This window comes from Trichechus manatus, unplaced genomic scaffold (assembly GCF_000243295.1).
Source record: "Trichechus manatus latirostris isolate Lorelei unplaced genomic scaffold, TriManLat1.0 scaffold00029, whole genome shotgun sequence".
NCBI classification, from domain to species: Eukaryota; Metazoa; Chordata; class Mammalia; order Sirenia; family Trichechidae; genus Trichechus; species Trichechus manatus.
The window spans coordinates 12933484-12958371 of record NW_004443965.1 but is presented as its reverse complement, the minus strand read 5'-3'; the positions used below and the strand labels follow the sequence as shown (position 1 = coordinate 12958371).

The following is a 24888-nucleotide window of genomic DNA, read 5'->3' as shown; positions in this document are numbered from 1 at the left end:
AGCCCGGTTTCAATCCCCCCGGCGACGTGCGCGCGCTTCCTGTGGCCGCACAGGTGAGTGGGGCCGAGGGTGTGTGGCGCACGTGACCGGGACGCGGGGGCGGGGAGGGGCCTCGGGGCCCAGCTGCGCGCGTGAGGGGAGGGGGTGGGACGCGGCCCCTCTCCACTGCCCCACCGGCCCCCTCTGAGATTCCTGGGGCGGCCGGCGCTCTCTGCTAAGCCCCTCCATAACCAGCAGCCGAGGCCGCACCGCCACAGGCGGGCTGGCCGGACGCCAGCACGGTAAGGAGTGACGGGCTCCGGGGAGCAGGGGTCCTGGAGGCCAGAAGGGGCCCCGCATCCAGCCTGGTTTCATTAACCGAGCGCAGGTGTGCACGACGCGGGCGCCGAGCCGCTGCCCTTCCGTGTGCTCCGGGCGGGGCGGGGCCCGCGCTCTCGCTGGGATCCTGGCTCTCCCAAGCCTGGGCCTGGTTAGCCTGATCTGCAGGGGTCTGGCCGGCTTATTTCCGGCTGCCTTGGGGTGGAATCTCGAAAGACTAATAGAGTTGAAGACGGAACACTCACCTAGGATGTCAGAACAGGGGACGGAAAGGAACTTGTGGGAGTGGGCGCCGAGAATCGGCAGAGACCCCAGAGAAGATGCTCAGTATCCAGTGGTCGTCGCCGTTTAAGTTGAAACCTGCAAAGAGGCTTTCGTCCTACCTCCCGGAAGCCCAGAAATAGCTGGAGTCTGCCCTTCTCTTCGTCCCAGCAAAACTTTACAATTAAAGCAGTGATTCCGTTTAAGGTGACCAGGCACGATTCATGTGATACTTTGCTTTGGGGAGCCCTTTCTCCTGCCACCCCTATGGCTTTCCAAGATATGTGTCCCAAGAGGATGGAGTCAGGTTCCAAGGGCTTGAACAAAACAGACTAACTCTGCCTCTGTGTTGAACCTAAGCGGACACTCAATGACATCATAAAAACTACTAGGGGTATCTATATTTTAACCTGTGATAAAATTCAGCTGACATTCCCTTCTTGAGAATCACATATTTTGCTATTCCACAATTCTTCAAATGATAATTTTTTGCCTTTTATTTAAACATTGATAAGGGAGTCTTTAAATAATAAGCCACTTTTCACAAGTGAAGATGAGTTGAATCCATTATAATGAATCACTTTCACCAGTACGTTAAGCAATGAGGTATCCTGTAAAATACATATAATAGCATAGATTTTGAGAAATATGTAAAACTTGAAAGAAGCTGTGGTGGTGCAGTGGTTAAGCCCTCTGCTAACTGAAAGGGTCAGCCGTTCAAACCCACCAGCCGCTCTGCGGGAGAAGGATTTAACAGTCTGCTTCCCTAAAGATTTACAGCTTTGGAAACCCTATGCAGTAGTTCTGCTCTGTCCTGTAGGGTGGCTGTACTGACTAGATGGCAGTGGGTTTGGTTTTAGTTTTATGTAAAACTTGCTTAAGTTATTTGTTGTGCTTTTGCTTCTACATTTATTAGAAATGTGTGTTTAAAAAAACTATGGTAATACTATTATTCTCAATCTTCACTTCTAGAATTTAAACTTTTTTTAGACAATAGACTCTAAAGAAACAAAAATAATTGCTGTCATTTATAGAGCTCTGTTGTGGGCACCATGCTAGGGCTATCATAGTTAATCCTTTAACATTGGAGTGTCCCATTAGAGGACCCTGGCATTCCATCTTGGACAACTTCTCCATCTACACCCATTCTCTTGGCATTATTTGTCCTGTGTGTAGACTAGGAGTCCCTGAGTGGTGTAAAAGGTTAACGCGCTCAGCTGCTAACCTAAAGGTTGGAGGTTCAAGTCCACCGAGAAGCACCTTAAAAGAAAGTCCTGGTGATCTACTTCCAAAAAATCCACCATTAAAAACCATATGGAGCCCAGTTCTGCTCTACCACACATGGGGTTGCCATGAGTCAGAGTCAGTGGCAACTGGTGTATAACTGCCAACTTGACATCTCCACTTGGACTTCTAACAGATATCTCAAACTGTCTCCAGCCTACTTCTCCCCGGGACTAGGCTGGAGGGGTAGAAAAATGAAGTATTTGCAAATGAAATGATCTGATGTCTGGGATTTGCTTCAAAGTAATTTATTGGCAGAGGGAATAAGGTAGGGGGTATAGCTGAAACAAGATTGGCCATGAGTTGGTAATTACTGAAGCTGGTTGATGGGTACACAAGAAATCACTTTTACCAGTAAGTTAAATTAAGCAATGCGATGTCCTGTAAAATGCATACATATAGTATCATAGATACTGAGAAATGAATAATACATACTATTCTCTTTACTTTTTATGTTTGAAACTTTCAATAGTAAACCTAGCAGTTACATTAACAAATGTTTCTTCCCTTTTGTATATGTGTCCAGGTCCTTGATTTCATGAAGTGAATCAACAGGTTTAGTAAAAGTGCTTTTTCTATGGTTTTATTTTTTTAAGTGTATTGAACACCCTCTATAGATAGTCTTTGTCCCTCCATCTCAGACAACAAATCAACTTTAGATAATTACCTTGTAAGGAATGATATGTGTGGTCATTGCTGCTGCTTTATGTTGTACCTTCAGGGAACCTTATTCTTCAGTGATTTTTATCTCTTAAGAATTCTGTTTTAAAAATCTAGTATCAAGTGTTAATATTTTAGAGCTGAGGAAGCAACTCTTCTCCTGATTTAGGAAGAGAAGGGTCTCTTCAGTGCATCTGTTTTAACAGACTGCTTCTCCTTTGGTCATTCCAAAGCAGATTTGAGTTAATAAAAATGAAGAGTTTTTTTGTTTTTTTTTTTTAATGTTATTTAAAGCTTATACAAATTAGGGTGTTTGGGGAGGAGAGGAGTAAGTGTTAAAGAAATATACTGTCAAACAATAAATTGCAGGTAAAAAATAGATTTTTTAATGGACCAGCATTTCAAAATTACTTGGCAAGATTGTATTAATACTATGATTTAGAAGTGAAGTGTTTTTAATTTTTGACTCATTTTTCTATAAATATCTTTTAGTTCCTTCAAAATACTGGCTTTTATCTTGTAAGACTTGTGTGGGATAGACTAATCTCTTCTACAAGTTTTTCCAGTTCATACTAAACTAACAGAATGCAGTTTTTCCTTTAGAAAAGATGTTACTCAATCACTAAGCAATTTTCACCTTTAGAGTTCCACTCTACTTTCAGCTTCATTTACTTCAACCCAGTATTATTTTCCATAATAACTATATTTTTCCAAGACAGTAAAATCTAATGTTAAGGAGCTAACTTTATGTCTAATTCCCAACAGCAGGGAATTAACCTATTGAATTTATTGGTTTAATTTTTGAATACTCTAGAACTTTTTTCTTTTCCAAAATCTGCAGTTGTGCAGAGAAAGATACTGTGTTTGCATGTTTTGTTAAAGGCCAAACACAATGGATACTACAAGTACAAATGTCTTTCCTCCTGCTGGCAATGAAGGCTTCAGTAGCGGTTGGTGGATGATAAGTTCAAGTACTAACAGCCAGCCCGAGTATCTGTAGTTCATTAGCAGAATGTGTAAACTTCTTAAAAACAGGCAATTACTGACATAAAGGTGACACTGGAATTTTATTATATTATTTGCTTATTTCTATAAATCTACATAAACTGTAAAATAAACTAACCAAGAAAGAATAACGGGTATAAATCACTAAAGAAGTACACTTCAAAATAATTATTTTTCTGTATGGTGAATATTATTTTTTAAATATTGAACATATACCTAGTATTTTATAAAATACAAAAAGTGAATTCTTTTTTTTTTATTGTGCTTTAGATGAAAGTTTACAGCTCAAGTTAATTTCTCATACAAAAATTTATAGACATATTGTTTTGTGACATTAGTTGCAGTCCCCACAATGTGACAGCACACTCCCCCTTTCCATCTCGGGGAAATGAAGAGTATTTGCTGATCCGTCAAATTTTAGTATGTTCAAATGCAAATATTTTGATTTAGACGTTTGAGGAAAGGACTCAGGAGTATGTTAAGTGTCCTATATTGCTAAAATTTTGTTTTTGTTTTTTATATTTTCTTGTTTATAGGTCTCACAGATATACTAAACTTATTAATATTTCAACTTGTAAAATTTAGAACTAAGATTTAAATTTTTGGTTGCCCTTAAAATGGCACAGAGTGATGATTATATCCCTGGCTAACATAATTGTTACATGTGTTTAAAAATATACATAGTTATAGTATCATTTTTATAGACCATAATGACTAGAAATGATCTTGTTGGTCTCCTGAATGCAATAATTGGCTACTAAATGAATAAAAACAGCTTATGGGGCATCATTGAATGGATAAATAATGAAGCATAAGTGATAAGTTTAATCTCTGCCACAGGTGTGAAAATCACAAATGTCGTCAGATGACAGAAGATCCAAGTCTCGGGACAGGTCCTATGATCAGGTCCCAGTGGATTTGTCCTCTCAAGATGGCACCATAAGAACCCTCCAGACTCTTCATGACAGCGAGCTGGCCGTGAGCGCTGATCCTTTGCCTCCACCCCCTCTCCCATTACAGCCACCATTAGGTCCAGACTTCTACTCAAGTGACACAGAGGAACCAGCTGTAGCCCCAGATCTCAAGCCCATAAGGCGCTTTGTCCCTGACTCCTGGAAGAACTTCTTCAAAGGGAAGAAAAAGGACCCAGAATGGGATAAGCCAACATCTGACATCAGATACATCTCTGATGGAGTGGAGTGTTCACCTCCAGCATCTCCAACAAGACCAAACCGCCATTCACCCCCTAACTTCTGCAAAGATCCTCACGGAGAGTCAGAAGGAACCTTCAGTTCCCGGGAAGAGGCTGATGCAATGTTTCCCCACGATCCCTATGGATCTCTAGGCCGACACACACAAACAGCTCGAACGTACAGTGAGAAGGTGGAAGAGTATAACCTGAGGTATTCCTACATGAAGTCGTGGGCAGGCCTGCTGAGAATTCTGGGAGTTGTGGAGCTGCTTCTGGGTGCCGGTGTCTTTGCTTGTGTCACAGCTTACATTCACAAGGATAACGAGTGGTATAACTTGTTTGGATATTCACCATCCTTTGGTGTCGGAGGCGTTGGTAGCCTGGGCAGTATGTACGGGGGTTATTACTACAGTGGCCCTAAGACCCCTTTTATACTCGTGGTTGCTGGTTTAGCTTGGATAGCCACCATTATTATTCTGGTTCTTGGCATGTCCATGTATTACCGGACCATTCTTTTGGACTCTAATTGGTGGCCCCTGACTGAATTTGGAATTAATGTTGCCTTGTTTATCTTGTATATGGCTGCAGCCATAGTCTATGTGAATGATACCAACCGAGGTGGACTCTGCTACTATCCATTATTTAATACGCCAATAAACGCAGCATTCTGTCGAGTAGAAGGAGGACAGATTGCAGCGATGATCTTCCTGTTTGTCACCATGATCGTGTATCTCGTTAGTGCTTTGGTCTGTCTGAAGTTATGGAGGCATGAGGCAGCTCGGAGACATAGGGAATACATGGAACAACAGGAGGTAAGGGATTTCATAATCCTTCTTTTGTTTTTGTTTTTTTCTGTTATTTACTCTCATATTAAATATGTATATAGTTCTCAAAACAGAAAGCTTTAATAGAAGTCTTTTTTTTTTTCTTAATGATCTAAAGTTCAAAAATTCTAGTCCAGTATGCCAGACATGCTTTGACTGGGATAACCTACCCTGGCGTTTTACTTTTGCATAACATTGCAGATGTATAATATGTAGTTTGTTGGCTGCATTATTATGTGTCTGATGCTTAAGGTGAATACACACTACTGAACTTCTGCAAAAAAGAATAACATACTCGTTAAAATAACTGTCTCATTTTTAAAGTAAGTTTGAGAAGAATCTTGATTCTTTAGTATGCTAAGACTTAATTAAAAAACCATAATTTTGCAGTTACAGGAGGAAAGTACTCATTTAAATCTGGTATGATGAGTCCCACTTTCTTCCAGTGAGTTAAATAAAACCAAGTAAGAATATGGTGAACCACATTTGGTGTTTTAAGTATTGACAGGTGGAGTTGTAATGCACATGCCCTTTAAAAACGTGCCAGGGAACTTTGTTGTTTCATCCTTATTTTGAGGGGTTTGTGTGTTTCAAAATTAGTATGGGAATCTTGCAGTTGTTTTTACTTTTAGAATTTAGCTAATTAAATGTAATAATAATTATTATTACTGTTAATATGAGGAGGAAGAGAATAAATTATAATAATAACAATATATGGAAAATAAGATTATGTAAAAGCCCTATTTAACATTATTTTATTTGAACAAAATAAAATGTTGGAGTATGTTCTGCCAGCTTCAGTACACCCTGAAATAAGTTGATGTTTTCTTTTTCTAAGGAGTTGTATATAGGGGAATTTCATATGCCACTGAACACTTCAGTATTTACCTTAAAATTTTTCTTAATTTTAAGTCAACTGTCTCATGAAGTTTGCCTTTCCCACTTTCCCAAGACTTCATAGGCGGTATACATTGTTCATGGTATATATTACCAAAACCAAACCCATTGTGGTAGGGTCAATTCAAACTCATAGTGACCCTATAGAACAGAGTAGAACTGCCCTATAGAGTTTCCAAGGAGCAGCTGATGGATTCGAACTGCTGACCTTTTGGTTAGCAGCCAAGCTCTTAACCACTGTGCCACAAGGGCTCCATGGTATGTATTGGGCAAAACTATACATGACAATTATGTAAATCTTGCCCTCATTTACTCAGTAGCACACACTAGCATATATATTTTGTTTTTTAATCTTTTGCATGAATCTGATGCATAACAGCAATAAACTTCAATATTTTATAGCAAGTACTTTGTTTTATACAAAAAAAAAAACCCTCAAGATGTTTCAGTGTGATTCACACACTGTTGTCACAAAATATATTTATCTTCCCAGAACTCTATGTAGATTCAATTTATTTTTAAAAATTTATCTCAGCACTTATAATTTTTTTTATATAGATAACACATTAGCCAAGTCAACATTTTTCACATGCACAGTCAGTGACACCAATCATATCAATCATGTGCAACCGTCACCAGTATCCATTGCCAAATTTTTCATCCCCATAAACAGAAATTCAATTCAAGCATATTTCTTAAATTACATCTCTGTATACAAAGTAAAAGCCAAAAACCAAACCCATTGCCATGGAGTCAATTCCAACTCATAGTGACCCTGTAGGACAGGGTACAGCTGCCCCATAGGGTTTCCAAGGAGCAGCTGGTAGATTCAAACTGCTGACCTTCTTGTTAGTAGACAAGCTCTTTAACCACTGCGCCACCAGGGCTCCATACAAGGTAAAGAACTTTAAATTCTAATCAATATGAACTCCAGGTAGTGAAACTCATACACTTCCTCATAATTTTATGCAAGTTTAATAACAACGAAGTTCTTAATGTCACTTTTGAAACTCCACATGAATGTGACTACAATTATCAACATAATACTTCTCCCTTTTTTAACAAAAACTCATTCCTCTAAGTTTTTTCATAATGGTTGGTTAGAGTGAGTTACCTCTAATGTTGGAGGCTGTACCTGTTTGTGTGTTGCTGTAGCTTCCTAAAATTAGAAGATGTGGTGGCTTGTAGTGGTCTTCTATTAATTTTATAGTGTAACTGTCCCAAACTTTTAATCACGCAGCATAATAGGAACCAAGAATAAATAAAACCTCTAGGTAATTCAAAGCAACTCACCTAATAGTCTGCACCATCTCCATATTTCTGGCTCTGCCCTGTGCTCTTGCTTGACAGGGAAGTAGTTATCCCTCCTGGCTGGTCAAAATGTAAATTAGGAGGAACATTAAGCTCTGACATCATCCTTAAAGTAGAGAATCAGCATCTGTAGAATTGAGATTGGGCTATAAATGCAAATAAATGAAAATATTTGCAAAGCAGCTTTGAAAAATCATTTTAACTCTTTTTGTTCCAGATAAGTGAGCCATCATTACCATCGAAAAGGAAAGTGGTAAGAATAAAGTTCCCTTCATGTTATACTTTATGTCTAGATTTGTTAACTGCTTTTCTCTCTTGTCTCTTTATCTACATAGTCGTAAAACAGGTGTGAAAGTGCACCTGTTCCACTGAGTTCAAAGTTGGACTTTCAGCTTTTTTCTAATGCTAAAAGCACCAAATCAGACAAAATCACAGCTCCTTTTAATTTTGATAGATGCAAGCTTATGCAAGTAAAGGTAGTTGGTTATCTTAATATGTTTAAAATTTTATATTTTAAAAATGAAAATTATTCTCCCAAACTTTTTTTTAGTTATCCTTAAAGTTCTTTGCCATTCTTTTCTATCTTTCTCACCTTTCTTTCAGATCCAAATTTTGTAGTGTCAGGAAATTCCTTTTTCATGATTTTATTAGCTCTTTGACCATGGGCAAGTTATTCAACCTCTCCATGCCTCTTCATCTGTAAAAATGGAATAACAGTAATTTCTACCTCACTAGTCGGCTGACAGGAGTAAATGAGATGCTGTTATTATAATTATACATACTAATAATTATTAACAATCATAATTTTAACCTCATTGAAAGTTGTTTCAATGGGCATTGTATTTCTTGGCAAGTAGTTGAAACTCCGACCTTTGGGTTTGTTTGTGTCTTTAAAAGAGGAATATTCACTTAGGTCAAAATTCAGAAGGATCTAAGTTACAAAGACTTCCTTTCACTCCTGTACCTCAGCTTCCCAGTGTTATCAGTGCGTTGTGTTTCCTTTCAGAAATCTGTTATATAAATTCTCTCTCCTCCTCCTTTTATGCATATAGTAGCATATTATACACTGTTATGGCCCTTGATTTTTTCACTTAACAAGGCATTTCTAAGATGTTTCCATATCATAAAGAAGTTCTACATCTTTTTTACAACTCTATAGTATTATATGGATGTATCATAATTTATTTAACCATAAATGAATATTTAGGTTATTTCCAATCTTTCACTATTAAAACCAGTGCTACAGTGAGTAAGCTTATACATACAAGTACATACTTGAACATACATCATTCCTGAATGACAAATTCTGAGAAATTAATTTCTGGACCAAAAGGAATGTGTTTTTGTTTGTTTGTTCTTTCAATTGTCAGATTGACCAACAGCCCTGTGTGAGGGCGTCAGGCTTCCTTGGTGTGTGATGAAATTTTTTTTTCTAAATTTTATTTATTTTGTGTTGTTATTGAGAATATACACAGCAAAACATACACCAAGTCAACAGTTTCTACACATACAGTTCAGTGACATTGATTACATTCTTCAAGTTGTGCGACAATTCTCACCCCCCTTTTCTGAGTTGTTCCTCCCCCATTAACATCAACTCACTGCATCCTAAGGTTCCTATCTAATCTTTTGAGTTGCTTTTTGAGTTCCTATCTAATCTTTGAGTTTGATCCCATATAGATAGATAGTTCTTAAAAGAGCATAATGCTCAAAGGCAGACCTTTTTTACTAATTAAGCTAAGCTATTGTTTAGTTTTAAGATGACTTCAGGGGATATTTTTTGTTTAAGGGTGATGAAATTTTTTGACATTTGTCAGTCTAACGGGTGAAAAATGGTATCTCATTGTCTTCGTTATCTAGTACTGCTCAAACAGAAATACCACAAGTGGATGGCTTTAACAAAGAGAAATTTATTCTCTCACAACCTAGTAGGCTACAAGTCCAGATTCAGGGCATCATCCCCAGGGGAAGTCTTTCTCTATGGAGGATGGTCTTTGTCATCAATCTTATTGTGGCCAAGGAGCTTCTCAGCACAGGGATGCTGGGTCCAAAGGACGTGATAATCTCCTGGCTCTTGTTTCTTGGTGGTATGAGGTCCCCCTGTTTCTCTGGTCACTTCTCTCTTTTATATCTCAAAAGAGATTGGCTCAAGACACAATCCAATCTTGTAGACTGAGTCCTGCCTCATTAACATGACTGCCACTAATCCTATCTCTTCAACATCATAGAGGTGGGATTTACAACACATAGGAAAATTACATCAGATAACAAAATGATGGACAGTCACACAATACTGGGAATCATGGCCTAGCCCAATTGATACACATATTTTTTGGGGACACAATGCAATCCATAACTCTCATATAGTTATAATTTGCATTTCTCTTATCAGGAGTGATGTCGAGCATCTTTTCATGTGTTTGCTTGTGTTTCCTTCCCCACTAACTGTGTATTCATGTTCTAGTTTTTCTATTGGGTTGTTTATTTGTACGAGTTCTTTGTTAAATGCATACATTTTGAAAATATCTTTTGTAAGTTTCCTTTTAACTTTATTCTGTATGTTATGAAACACCCATATCATTTGAAAATGTTTTATTCATGCTGAAATAAGGAATTTATGAAGTGGTTGAAGAGTCTGTCCAGTGGATCATGATTAATACATTGTAGTCATCATTAATTAATTCATTCAAGAAACATGAACCAGCTGGGCTATGGGCTGGTGATAGAAATACTACAAGGAGCATCATCTCTGTTTTCCAGGGGCTTACAAATCTAGTGGAAAAGAAAAACGCATAGACAGATTAGCCAAGTGTAGTGTCTGTGTGCTTGTGTAAGTATGAATTTGTGTGTATGTATATGAGAGAAAGGGATCACTAAAGACTATAAAATTAAACTAAATAAGTTGCTTAGAGATTTGTGTTTCTCTGACATCTCTTGGGGAAAGGAGTTTGTGAATGACAGTGTCTCAAATTCTGCATGTTTATTGGCCAAAGCATCCCTTTGGGATATGTTATTAGCCACATTTTTTAAAGATCAGTTACATTAAATGATTTCTGACATGTAGGTGCAATCATCTGAATTACAGTTGAGATGATTCAGTGACTTTGCAGATTTTTTTGGGTATCCATAAATCTTTAGAATTGAAGACATACCTGACCAGGTGTGGGACAGGTGAGGCTGGTATCAGCTGGTCTACAGAATACTGAAAAGCTCCTTTCTGAAGGCAGTGTGGGACTCGTGCTACAAATTCTGTATTCTTTAAACACTGTCCATAGAATTAAAACGGTCCTACTTTGTGTGTGTTTGTTTGTTTGTTTTTGTGTGTGTGTGTGTGTATTTTATCATACTTCGTTTTAATCTCCTGATTCCTATATCCTTGTGTTTTAATTTGTTTTATGGTCATTTAATTATTCAATATTTATTGCTTTTAGGATACACATTTCAGTTACACTTGTTTTAACTCAATGACAGTGGTATTAGCGATCAAAGTAAGTTCAATGAAGATGCTCATTTTTAAGCTGTCTAAAATATACATATCAATGTACCTAAAACTGATAATGTTGTAGTTAGGTGGTATCAAGTCATTTTTTGACTAATGGTGACCCCATGTGACAGAGTAGAACTGCCCCATAGGGTTTCCAAGGCGGTAATCTTTATGGAAGCAGACTGCCACGTCTTTCTCCCATGGAGCAGTAGGTGGGTTCAAACCACTCACTGACCTTTCGGTTAGCAGCCAGGCACTTAACCACTGCGCTAACAGGGCTAACTGATATGATTGCCTTGTAGGGGAGCAGCTGACTAACTAGGTGGACAGTAGAAAAGGGAGACTTTTCATTATGTACCCTTCTGAATTATATGTTGTTGTTGTTAGGTGCCATCCAATCGGTTCCAACTCACAGTGACCCTACATATAACAGAACGAAACAGTGCCTGGTCCTGTACCATCCTCACAATCATTGTTATGCTTGAGCCCATTGTTGCAACCATTGTGTCAATCCATCTCATCAAGGGTCTTCCTCTTTTTCACCAAAACCATATGTATAACCTATTCCAAAAATTTTAAAGTTTTTTAAAAATTAAATTAATAAAATGTCCATTTCAAGTATTAAAATAAGCAATATAAGACTGATGATTAAATAATAACACTAGCCCTTTGTTTGAGATTTAAATACAACTTCCCTAGACTTATCCTGTGGGCTGCCTTTCAGTGTTAATACAGAGACATAAGGGAGTTTGACCATTGGAAAGAGCAGTCTTCCCAGTTGGGGGTCATTGCGATGGTGCCTTTGGTAGAATCACTGCCAATACTCTCAGTCAAGATTGTCAGTATTGCCTTAACCATTGATAAATCCCACCCCCTCAGAGGTACTGACCAGGAAGCTCATAAAATCTACCTGACTGCCATTGCTACATTAGAGCCCAATGAGAGTCCTAAAATAATATTCATTTCATGAAAAATATCATGTTTAAAAGGACTTCGGTTTAGAAGGTAGAGTAGAAAGACTGCGAATAATGGGAAAAAACAAATCAGTTGCCCTCAAATCAGTTCCAACTCATGGCAAACCCATGTGTGCAGAAGTAGAGCTGCTCCATAAGATTTTCAAGGCTGTGACCTTTCAGAAGTAGATCGCCAGGCCTTTCTTCTAAGGCACCTCTAGGTGGGTTTGAACCACCAACCTTTCAGTTACTAGTTGAGCACTTAACTGTTTACACCACCCAGGGACTTCTATCATAGTAAAACCAAAAGCCCATTGCCGCCGAGTCGATTCCGACTCACAGCCGCCCTATAGGACAGAGTAGAACTGCCCCACGGGGTTTCCAGGGAGCAGCTGGTGGATTCGAACTGCCAGGCTTTTGGTTAGCAGCCGAACGCTTAACCACTGTACCACCAGGGCTCTCCTATAATAGAAAAGGGGCCTAAAAATATTCACATAAGGAACTTCTGTTTCTAAAAGCTGTCACTCTTCTTAGCAGACAATGTCAAAATTTGATATCAGGGTTAGACAGCCAGAGTGCTAACATTAGGAAGTATGTTTCAATACATCCTTGGAGGCAGAAGAGAAGACTCCACTTGCTTTGGGAGGTTAAAGGTGTACAGTTTTTCAGTTGTTGATTGCTCAGCACCAGGCTGGACAGGGCTGTCTCACTGGGCTGCAGTGTGGCCATAATGTAGCAATGGTGGTCATTCGTGGCCAAGTGGAATTTATGGGCTTCCTGGTCAGTCCCTCTGAGGTAATGGGATGTGCCAGTAGGATTAGTGCAGGGTACTGTCAACCTGAAAGACTGGGCCAAGTGGGAGGAAGTTGCCCCAAATGATCTGGTGATCAGTGTCCTTGTTTGTTGAGAATGTGGCTGAAGCAGGTGCCACACATGGAACAGGATTAGAAGATCTTCCAGAGAGTTCTAGGGTACCTCTTTCAGGCCGCCCTGGAAGGTTGTTACTCAGCATGTCCAGGGTGTGTTGCAGGATGCCAGATTTCCTAGACAAGGAATCCTAAGTGGTCCTGGAATAGTCAGGAATGACCTTAGTAGATATTGGAACCCCATTCCTAGGACTCCTTTGGAAATCATGTCAATCCAGTTAACTTCTACTCTTTCAAAATATGGGAGCAGAACACAAGGAGCAACCAACCCTTCACAGGCTTCTTTTCCTGGGTGATGGATCACTTTGGATCCATTCTAGAGGCAGACCCCAGTAAAAGAGAATCTAATGATTTAATTGAGGAATATCTACTGAACTTACAATAAGAAACCCTATAGAAAAGGTTGTGACCTCCAGCTTTTCATTGGGTATGATTTTCACCTGCGTCCATCTTAGTCCATCACATGGGACAATTGGGAGATTACCATTGGAGAGGCAGTGCAGTGTAGTGAAGAGAAAATGAACTTTAGAATTAGACACATCTGGGTTTGAGTACTAGATTAGCTACTTACTAGCTTTGTGATCTTGGGGGAAAGTACTTACCCTCTCTGAACTTCCATTTCCTGCCCATTGTTTGGGACTATCCATTGGGCTGTCTCTTCTTATTTTGTATTTTAAAGAATGTAATTTTTTAAAAGCAAATCAGATCATTTTTAAAAGAAATAATATACAGACATAAAGTAAGATCAAGTAGAGATTGTAATAAATGCAAATAAATCCCTAAGGGCTGAGCAGCCTTCTTTTCCAAGGTAGAAAAGGCAAAATAGAACCTTGGCATCAAAGGTAATAGTATAGGCTTGAGACCAGAGGCCCATGCATCATTACATTATACACCGGAAAGGAGAGAGAATCTGAAATTGGACACCTGCACACTGAAACAGCTATCTAGCTCCTCTCCCTATTTCTAACTTGACAGGGTATTAATTTAGCTTATTTTTAATTTTTAAAGTTTAATAATTATATTGATAACATTAAGAGTTATCCAGTAGCTTAATTTTTTTTATTGTACTTTAGATGAAGGTTTACAGAACAAATAGTTTCTCATTAAACAGTTAGCACACATATTGTTTTATGACATTGGTTAACAACCCCACAACATGTCAACACTCTCCCTTCTTGACCTTGCGTTCCCTAATACCAGCTTTCCTGTCCCCTCCTGCCTTCTAGTCCTTGCCCCTGGACTGTTGTGCCCATTAGTCTCATTTTGTTTTATGAGCCTGTCTAATCTTTGGCTGAATGGTGAACCTCTGGAGTGACTTCATTACTGAGCTAAAAGGGTGTCGGGGGACCATACTCTCAGGGTTTCTCTGTTTCTGTCAGGGCAGTAAGTCTGGTCTTTTCTTGTGAGTTAGAATTTTGTTCTACATTTCTCTCCAGCTCTGTCTGGGACCGTCTGTTGTGATCCCTGTCAGAGCAGTCAGTGGCAGTAGCCGGGCACCATCTAGTTGTACTGGACTCTGTCTAGTGGAGGCTGTGGTAGTTGTGGTCCATTAGTCCTTTGGACTAATCTTTCCCTTGCATCTTGTTCATTCTCCCTTGCTCCCAAAGGGGTGAGACCACTGGAGTGTCTTAGATGGCGGCTCACAGGCATTTAGGACCCCAGACGCTACTCGCCAAGGTAGAATGTAGAACATTTTCTTTATAAACTGTGTTATGCCAATTGAGCTAGATGTTCCCCAAGACCTGTAGCTTAATTTTAATTGCTTTTTCTTGCTTCTCAATAAAGCATTTCAGTAGTTGCTAACAAGACTAGTTTTTGCTAGAAGCAAAAAAAGATCACATTAAATTTGGGCCTTTGGGTCCTTTCCCTGTTCTCCCTTTGATGTGGCTATGATCAGGAGCCCTGTTTGATGTTTGAGCGATCTGTCCCAGGTCTAGAGTCCAACGCATCCTTCCCATGAAAACCTAAAGAGGTTTTAATTCTTTGTCTCGTATCTAGCTTCAGAGTTTTTCCCAACAGGATTTTCCAAACTGATGATCAGTGAGGATCATCCAAAACAACTAGAAGAAAATGTTAAAGAGCATAAAAAAAAAAAAGAAAAAATTTAAAGCAATTGCAATAATCTGTATGGGAATATTCTGACTTGTTGTTAGTTGCTGTCAAGTCAGCTAGACTCATGGTGACCGCAGGTACAACAGAATGAGACATTGCCTGTCCTGTGCCATGCTCACAATTGTTGGTATGCTCAAGTCCATTGATGCGGCCACTGTGTATTCTGAGTGCCTTCTACCTAGGGGCCTCATCTTCTACCACCATATCAGACAATATTCTGTTGTCATCCATAGAATTTTCATTGGCTCATTTTCAGAAGTAGATTGCCATGCCTTTCTTCCTAGTGTATCTTAGTCTGGAAGCTCCGGTGAAAGCTGTCTACCATGGGTGACCCTGTTGATGTTTGAAGTATTGGTGGCATAACTTCCAGCATCATAGCAACACCCAAGCCACCAGTATGACAAATGATGAATGAGTGGTGGTCTGACTTCTTAAAACCCCCTTTTTTTATTAAAAGGTAAATCTTAAAATGAGGAACGGGCAAGTAAGGAAAATGAGGAGTTTCTGCTTGAAAAAAAAACTTTGCCTAGAAAAAAAAATTAATTATGGATCCTCCTGGTCAATGTAACTACCTGGGCAAAATTCCTTACTTTGACTAGGGTAACTGAGATTGATGCCTAGGGCTGCTTCTGAGACCCAGAGGATCAACATACTCACCGCAGCTTCCCACATGAGAATTGGATTAAATATTTAGAAGCTAAAGAGAGAAGCCACAAAATAGAGACCAAAAAGTTTCCCCTGATGTTTAACACAAGGAGCCCTGGTGGCGCAATGGTTAAACACTCGGCTGCTAACTGAAAGGTCTGCAGTTCGAACCCGCCAGCTGGCGATCTGCTCCTGTAAAGATCACAGCCCAGGAAACCCTATGGGGCAGTTCTATAATGTCATATAAGTCCTATAATGTCATATAAGAGTTGGAATCGACTCCACAGCACACAACAACGTTTAATACCCTGATTCCTTATCAAGTTTAAATATATAGGAATTCATTAGGATGAAGAAATGGCATTCTAACTAGCTGATAACTAGCTGTCTAACAAGATTATTTTAGGGAACACATTTTGTTTCCTCACCCTATTCTGCTCCCACTTGCATTTTTGCTGTTTAGGGGCCCAGTGGCTAGGCTTGCTTTCCACATCTAGATGATGTGGTTTCCCTCTATATAGCCTCGGGTGTGGAACTTCTTTTCATAACCTTCCCCTAGGGCTGGCTGGCAGTCTCCTTGTCTTATCAGTGGGGTGTGCTGTTTGTTAAGAGCCCGGGGTTTTTCTGAATGAGCTAATGTTAAATCAAACCTCAAAGCAAGTCTCAGGGACAAGGGAAGTCAGGAAACAAGATTTCAAAAGCTGCCTGGTAAGATAAAGAGCGAGATTTTAAAATCCTGTTTTGTATTTTGTTTTCAAGTAGAGGGCCCTCTCCCAAGCCACTCTCAATTTAGTTCAGCAAATTTTATTCAACCAGCATTTTCTGGAGAGTCAAGGAATCAGTAGAGAAAGGTTACTGCTCCAAAGAGGAATTAGTGTTCACAGCACGGCAAGATCTTACTGTCCCCTGGCAGTATGCCATTGCCCGCCCTGTCAATCACAGACTCGTTTCTAGTGTGCTGCAAAAATTTCACAGAACTTTAGGACATGAACAATTTAAGTAAACAGGTTTCCTCATGTTACTCATGTTACTCACTTAAGTATCAGTGAGCCAAATAGATCTGGATTTTAACTGTGGCTTTTCCACTTTGTTGTTGTGTGACCTTGGAGAATTTACTTAACCTCTCTGAACCTCACTTCTTCATATATAAAATGGAAACCCTCTCCTAGCATCCACCAGCCTCATCAGCTTGGTTGGTATTCCAGGCACTGCCCAATGGACAGTCTTCTCAGCCCCAAGGCTGCGTACCTATCTTTGCCTGAACATTCTAGAGTGGATTCCCCTGGGTCTTCCCTTCCTATTTTCCATCTGTCATCTATTTTAGCTCTTAAGGCCTGTCCCCGATACTGCCTCTCTGGGTCATTTCATCTTGAGTTCTTTTTCCTTCCCTCTTTTGGATACAACCATTATTATTATTAAAAAGGCTTCTAGAAGCTCTTCGTTTTTGGGAACCAGGATGACATAAACCACTGCCCCCCACATCTAGAATTCTCATAGCCCTTTTCAGGGAATCACAGGTTAAGAACAGTTTGGCAAGTTAAAGACAGCCACTGCCTTTCTTCTGTGGTCTCAGTACCGGCCTCCTTAGATTTTAATATACTGAAGATCCGGAAGGGTTTCTTTCTAAAAGTGAATTTGCCTGCTTCCTTTGTCAGCTAATGAAAACAATGTAACTCGTTTCCCTTCTGACCTACTCAGTAGCTACTTGTAACTGATTCATATCAGATTCATAGTATCAATTTTGTTCTTTTTTCATTTAAGTAGTCTTGTACCATTTTTTGGAGCCCTGGTGGCGCAGTGGCTACTAGCCAAAAGGTCGGTGTTTGAGTCTGCCAGCTGCTCTTTGGAAACCCCACAGGGCAGTTCTACTCTGTCCTATAAGGTTGCTATGAGTTGGAATAGACTTGACGGCATAGGTTTTTGGCGTTTGATACCGTTCTTATCCCTGAATTTCTTATACTGAACTACATTTTTTTGTGTCTACAGTTTTTGCGATTGTTAGTTGTGATTGTTGTGAGTTGGCACCCAACTCACAGTGACCCCATGCACAATAGGATCACACTGTTGTGATCCATAGGGTTTTCATAGACTGATTTTTAGAGGTAGATTGCCAGGCCTTTCTTCCTAGTCTGTCTTAGTCTGGAAGCACCTCTGAAACCTGTTCAGCATCATAGCAACAAGCAAGCCTCCACTGACAGACCAGGTGGTGGCTGTGCTTGGGGCGCATTGGCCGGGAACCGAACCAGTTCTCCCTCATGGAAGGTGAAAATTCTACCACTGAACCACCAGTGCCCCCTCAAAAGTCCAGTCGAGTTGCCATCAAGTCAACTCTGACTCGTGATGACACCAAATGTGTCAGAGTAGAACTGTACTCCATAGAGTTTTCATTGGCTAATTTTTGGGAAGTAGATCACCAGGCCTTTCTTCCAAGGCACCTCTAGGTGGACTCAAACCTTGAACCTTTCACTTAGCAGCCATGTGCATTAACCATTTGCACCACCCTTTTGGTGTGTAAATCCTGAATAAGTAAAGTGCTTACAACCACCCACATTTAGTATTTCATCATCTACCTTTAACATATTACTGAGTATGTATTCCCATATTTCAAACATGAATCTCTTTAGCTATTAAAAAAAAAAACACAGCATAACTTTGTGACTCTAAAACTTGTAATTCTGAAGAAAAATGTTAATTGCTGTTGCTGCTTTTCTTCTAAGAATAAATTCAGGGCTTTTTTCTGCCTCTGTTTATAAATCAGTCCTCTTTTTCTCCTTAACTGTAGTGTGAAATGGCTACCAGCTGTGACAGACAAAGAGCCCCAGAAGTTAATTTCAAAGAATTGAGAGCAACAAATATGAAGCCTGAACTACTGAGTGGCCACATCCCCTCAGGCCACATCCCGAAGCCCATTGTGATGCCTGACTATGTGGCGTAAGTACATAGTTCTTCAGGGTGTAGAGGTTGGGAACTTCCGATTTGAGGCCTTTCCTTTTCCTTTTTGTCTTCGAGTTAGCTCTCTCTGCTTAAAATAATTCATATCCGAGCTGTTGTTTGCGATCTGAGAGAAAGTATATTGAATTTAAGGTAAACATGGTCAGTGAGAATCAGCTAAGCTGTTTTTCTTTTCTCCTTTTTTATTTTTTTGCTAAAGTGTTTTTCCATTCAGCTTGTTTTAGTGAAAAAATTGTGGTAACTTTTCACTGAAAAAAATTTTTTTCCTCAGAAAATACCCTGTGATTCAGACGGATGATGAACGAGAACGCTATAAAGCTGTGTTCCAAGACCAGTTTTCAGAGTACAAAGAGCTCTCTGCAGAAGTCCAGGCCGTCCTGAGGAAGCTCGATGAGCTGGATGCAGTGATGAGCAGGTTGCCACATCGTTCAGAAAATCGACAGGTCAGTGCCTGCAGCTGGCTGGAGGAGCACATGGGCCTAGAAGAAGGCCCAAACCTGGCTTTATTTTTTAAATATAGAGAATCCGCAACCCTCTCCATCTGCTGTCTGTCTAGGAAGGTCACTTGACATCTTCAAGTTAACTAGTCAAGATTACAAGTTAAAGTATATAATGTCTTTTGCTTGCAATTATTAAGCAATATTTTATTTTCTTATTTAAATAAACATAAATTTGCCAGAGATATGTACTGAGTCAGTCAGAGTCCCAGCAGGAGACAAGTGGCACAGTGAAGCTAGATAATTAGAGGAGGTGTCTCACCAAAGGGTATGTGGGTATAGGGGAGCCACTAGGGGGCAGTGCCGTCTCTGGGGGTAAGTAACAACCAAGCAGTTACTACCCTGGGCCAACAGGCAGAGAGCAGGGAGGGTAAGGGTGGAAAGTGGATATGAAGCTACAAACAGGAACCACTAGGCATGCACATTAGACCTGTGATGACGAATATGGCAGAGAGGGAAGCTAGAGTAGAGATGTCAGCATGGGAGACTTAAGCTTTTTCTGTAACGTTTTTTTAAAAGAGGATGTGTTGATCTAATCTATTACTTGCATAGTTAAATTTTTAAAACCCATGAAGCATTTTTTATAAATGTCAAATGAATTTATATGTGTGTGTGTATGTATATATGTATCCATGTATATATATATACAGACACACACGTATACATATATATGTTGTTGTCAGGTGCCATCGAATCAGTTCCGACTCATAGCGACCCCATGAGTAACAGAATAAAACACTTCCTGGTCCTGCACCATCCTCAGAATTGTTGCTGTGTTGAGTCCATTGTTGCAGCCACTGTGTTAATCCATCCCCTTGAAGGTCTTCCTCTTTTTTGATGACCCTCTACTTTACCAAGTATGATATCCTTCTCCAAGGACTGGTCCCTTCTCATAACGTGTCCAAAGTACATGAGACAAAGTCTCGCCATCCTTGCTTCTAAGTAGCATTCTGGCTGTAATTCTTCCAAGACAGATTTGTTCATTCTTCTAGCAGTCCATGGTATATTGAATATTCCTCACTAACACCATAATTCAAAGGCATCAATTCTCCGTTCTTCCTTATTCATTGTCCAGCTTTCACACGCATATGAGGCTATTGGAAAATACCATGGTTTGGGTCAGGTGCACCTTAGTCCTCAGAGTGACATCTTTGCTTCTTAACACTTTAAAGAGGTCTTTTGCAGCAGATTTGCCCAGTGCAATGCCTCTTTTGATTTCTTGACTGCTACTTCCATGGGCGGTGAGTGTGGATCCAAGTAAAATGAAATCCTTGACAACTTTAATCTTTTCTCCATTTATTGTGATGTTGCTTGTTGGTCCAGTTGTGAGGACTTTTGTTTTCTTTATGTCTCACTGGTGAAACCCAGGTGAAATTGTACACTACAGATTAGTAAGTAAACACAGTGAAGTCTGTGTGTACCTTGCTTATTGAGTAGTCCATCCCTAGTTATTGTTTTCATTTTGCTAATGTGGAAACTGAGGCTTAGGGAAGATAAATAGCTTGTCCAGGTTCCCACACATGGCAAGCGATCATGCTGGGACTTGGGTGTGCTTTCATGCCAGCAGGGACCATTTTCTCTTATTCACTCCTGGGTCCCAGTGTCTTGCAGATAGTAAGCCCTCAAATATTTGTCCACTGAATTGAAGTTTTGTGTGTGAATATTTACATTATGGTGCTGTGTAAAAATTATTTAATAAATTATTTTCTAATCCCAGTGTGCTTTGACACATTCTTGGGACGTGATTTGAGTAAATGTAAGTGTTTTAATTCAATTATACAATGTATTATTTTTAGGAACATGAGAGAATTTCAAGAGTCCATGAAGAGTTTAAGAAAAAAAAGAATGTGAGTAAAACAATTGTCTTCTTCAATGTGTATTCTGATCCAGGTGCACTGGTGATGAGTGGTAGAATCTTCTATCTATAGTAGTATTTCTTTTCTTTTTTCTCTGTATTTGTTAAGATGCTGCTTAAACTTCTTATCTCTGTCTTGATCACTTTCTAATATGTCCTGATTTAGCAACCTGGGGAAATGAGCGCTGATATATAACTCCTCAGCCACATTTCCTTCAAAAACATTGTTATTCTTCGTCTTTCTAACTCCATCCTTAACTTGATCTCACAAATCTGAATAGGCTGGAGAGAGCTCTTATTAATCTTTTCTATACTTATTATTTACTTTTTGATGTGTTTCAAACTATTAAAGTTAAAAGTGCCTCAACAATGCAGAGAGTTTAGCTGTTATTCTTATTAGGCAGATTTTTAAATCTGCTGCAAATAAATCTGCTAGGAAGGGTCATTTTCTGGGTGATAATGTATGTTTCTGTGTTCTTCCCTGAGGAAGTCAGCGGCTGAAATAATGGCTTGTTTCTTTTACAGGATCCTACATTTCTGGAAAAAAAAGAACGCTGTGATTACCTAAAGAATAAACTTTCTCACATAAAGCAAAGAATTCAAGAATATGATAAAGTAATGAATTGGGATGTACAAGGCTATTCTTAAACCTCATTTGAGACCACCTTTTTTATGGTAAATTTAATATTTATTTACTGCCTTTTTTATGCTAGTCTCTGAGATACAGAAGCAATTACTTCCTGAGTAGGCTTCCAGTTGGTTTAAGGTGCATGCAATGTTAAACAGTATGGTTTCACTCAGACATTTTGAAAGAAATTCAAATTTACTGAAGCCTTTACTAACAATAGGAAAATTCCTATATTCATTTCTATATAATTTCATATTTATCTATCTCGTTGAATGTGTTGTCATTTATAATGATTTAGAGATCATATCCTTATGATGTGATGAGCAAATGTACTGTCAGTTCTGGTGCTGCTTTTTGCTTCTTATCTCAGGCAGGTTCCTAGGATTTTTCTAGGACAGATTTCTCTTCCTAGCCAAAGGTGTCATTTTTTTTCCCTTGAAAGGCGATTGAATCCAAGATCACTATTTACAAACTTTGTGATGTTGAATAAATTGCTCAATCTCTCTGTGCCTGTTTCCTCATCTCTAAAATGGGGCTGATAATAGTGCCTACCTCGTAGGGTTGTTAGGAGGGTGAAATGAGTTCATATTTGCAAAGCGCTTAGAACAGAGCCTGGCACATTCTAAGCATTTTATTGTTGTTGTGTGCCAACGAGTTGATTCCCACTCATAGCAACCCTATAGAACAGAGCAGAACTGCCTCATAGGGTTTCCTAGGCTGTAGTCTTCACAGGAGCAGATTGCCAGGTCTTTGTCTTCCCACAGAGCCGCTGGTGGGTTCAAACTGTTGATCTTTTGGTTAGCAACCGAGCTGGTGCTTAGCCATCATGCCTCTAGGTCTCCTTGGTGTTTGTGAAATCTGTAGAAATGTTCCTGAGATGAATCAACTACATAGAATGAGTCTCAAGAAAAGGTCCTTAATGAGCAAACTCAGCCAGCTGACCGCAAAAGGCCCCTATGTCTCCTGACTTCCTTTTCTGTGCTGTTAACTCTTACCACATGTAGCCTTAGGCAGATGCTTCCCTGTGGTTCTGTGCCTTTGGGGCTCAGTACAGCCTCCCTATCTTTAATCAGTAGCACGTAGCCCCACAGCCCAGCCTAACCTACACACATCTATAGAAGGATGTGTGAATACTGTTGTCCTTTTCTATCTCTTTTGGACATCTGCCCTAAAGCCCCTGATGTTACATTGACATGAGATCTCACTTTGATTAATTGGAATGCATCATCTTCCCAAGAATTATCTTGGTTTTGGGGCTTTCTTCATGAGAAACTTCTTACTTTTATTAGTATGAACAACAGATTGCCTAACATAATGTTAAGAATCATTATTGGATCCTATTCAGTAGCATAGGAGCCCTGGTGGTGCAGTGGTTAAGAGCTCGGCTGCTAACTGATAAAAAGTCGGCAGTTCAAATCCACAAGCCACTCCCTGGAGGCCTGATGGGGCAATCTACTCTGTCCTGTAGGGTCACTGTGAGTCGGAATCGACTCGACAGCATCGGGTTTGGGTTTGGTTTTTATTCAGTAGCATGTATTTGTAGGTAATTTCCTAAGTATAGAATTTCAGTTTCTGCGTAATATAGCTGCCATTCAAACAGTGGAGCACTTTGAGAACTAAGATGTGCCTGGCCCAAGCCGTGGTATTTTCAGTCACCTCATATACATGTGAAAGCTGGTCAGTGAATAAGGAAGACCAAAGAAGAATTGATGCATTTGAATTATGTTGTTGGCAAAGAATACTGAGTATACTGTGGACTGCCAGAAGAACAAACAAATCTGTCTTGGAAGAAGTATGGCCAGAATACTCCTTAGAAGTGAGGATGGTGAGACTTCGTCTCAGGTACTTTGGATGTGTTATCAGGAGGGACCAGCCCCTGGAGAAGGACATCATGCTTGGTAAAGTAGAGGGTCAGTGAAAAAGAGGAAGACCTCAACAAGACAGATTGACATAGTGGCTGCAATGATGAGCTTAAGCATGACGATTGTAAGAATGGCACAGGACCGGGCAGTGTTTCGTTCTGTTGTACACAGGGTTGTTTTGAGTCGGAACCGACTCAGTGGCACCTAACAACAACAATGTTCAAAGAGTTTTCTAAAGTGATGAAACCTAAGACAACACAGCATGTGGAAAAGCAGAGGCTTGGAAAGTGTTGGTTACTGAGTGAACTTCCCAGTTTTTCTTTGTCAGTGAAATCTTATGTAGTGTTTATTATTAATATTTTAGTTCGCTCGTTCTCAGACTGTGCTTAGGGCCGTAAGGGTTTCAGTAAGAGGGAATACCTACAAAAGCTTCACTTTCTGTTTTATATATTGGGGGCCCCGTGTTAACATTTCACTTAGGAAAAGTGCCACTACTTTAAAAAAAAAAAAAGTTGAAATACTACTTGTAGATTTTAGAGAGTTAGATTAATAGTGAAATGAAGTGTTAAGGAATTTTAACTTTGCAAAACTTTATTTTACAATAATTGTAAATATTAATCTAAAAGCCAGTGTTTAATGCTGATTTTTTACATTTTATTTTTATGTCAATACCTAAGTGTATTAAAATTTCAATTCCCTGTTTTTTTGTGTATGCCCTTCATTGTTTTTCTAGCATTCCTGTGTTCACTGGGCATGCTGCTTCTTGAAAATATTTGCTTATCAGAAAATAAACTGGAAAGTCATTGAAAGCTTGTAGGTCACAATGTTCAGATGACTCACTGTTTCCCCCTCCCGTTATTTGCAAGAATTCAAAGTCATGGCCACCTTTGGCACGTTGTGAGATTACCTGTACATGATCTTTCTACTACCTGACTTTAACATGTGTTCTGTCTTGAAATGTAATTAATATGAAGATATGTCAGTATATCTAACACTTAAAAAGATGAAAATGTATATTCTTTACTCATTCATTTGCCAACCGTGTGTCAAATGCTTTTGTTGTGCTAGACATTCTAACACTGAAGATACAGTAGTCAGTGAAACAGGTATAGACCCTGGGGTTATTGTCTAACGGGAGATATGGATGTACACGTCCTTGTTATGTGCATTCTAGAAATGGTTTGTATAATGAACCTGACATTGAGATACACCAAAATTCAAA

At 39.5% G+C, this 24888-nt stretch overlaps 1 protein-coding gene across 1 annotated transcript; it reads left to right on the top strand.

Moving 5' to 3' along the window:
* The first annotated feature begins 162 nt into the window (after positions 1–162).
* On the top strand, positions 163–21882 carry MARVELD2 (MARVEL domain containing 2). Its single transcript, XM_023729564.1, has 7 exons — positions 163–281; positions 4369–5532; positions 7970–8005; positions 18655–18803; positions 19096–19267; positions 21118–21168; positions 21702–21882. The coding sequence occupies exons 2-7, from the start codon at positions 4384–4386 to the stop codon at positions 21822–21824; spliced, it is 1680 nt and encodes a 559-aa protein (XP_023585332.1). The 5' UTR covers positions 163–281; positions 4369–4383; the 3' UTR covers positions 21825–21882.
* The last annotated feature ends 3006 nt before the right edge of the window (positions 21883–24888 follow it).

Bases quoted from the DNA above. Each gene is read 5' to 3' on its own strand.
- MARVELD2 (XM_023729564.1), top strand. From the start codon at position 4,384: ATGTCGTCAGATGACAGAAGATCCAAGTCTCGGGACAGGTCCTATGAT. The intron at 18,804-19,095 runs GTAAGTACATAG...TTTTTTCCTCAG, and splicing joins GTGATGCCTGACTATGTGGC to AAAATACCCTGTGATTCAGA. The intron at 19,268-21,117 runs GTCAGTGCCTGC...TATTATTTTTAG, and splicing joins ATCGTTCAGAAAATCGACAG to GAACATGAGAGAATTTCAAG.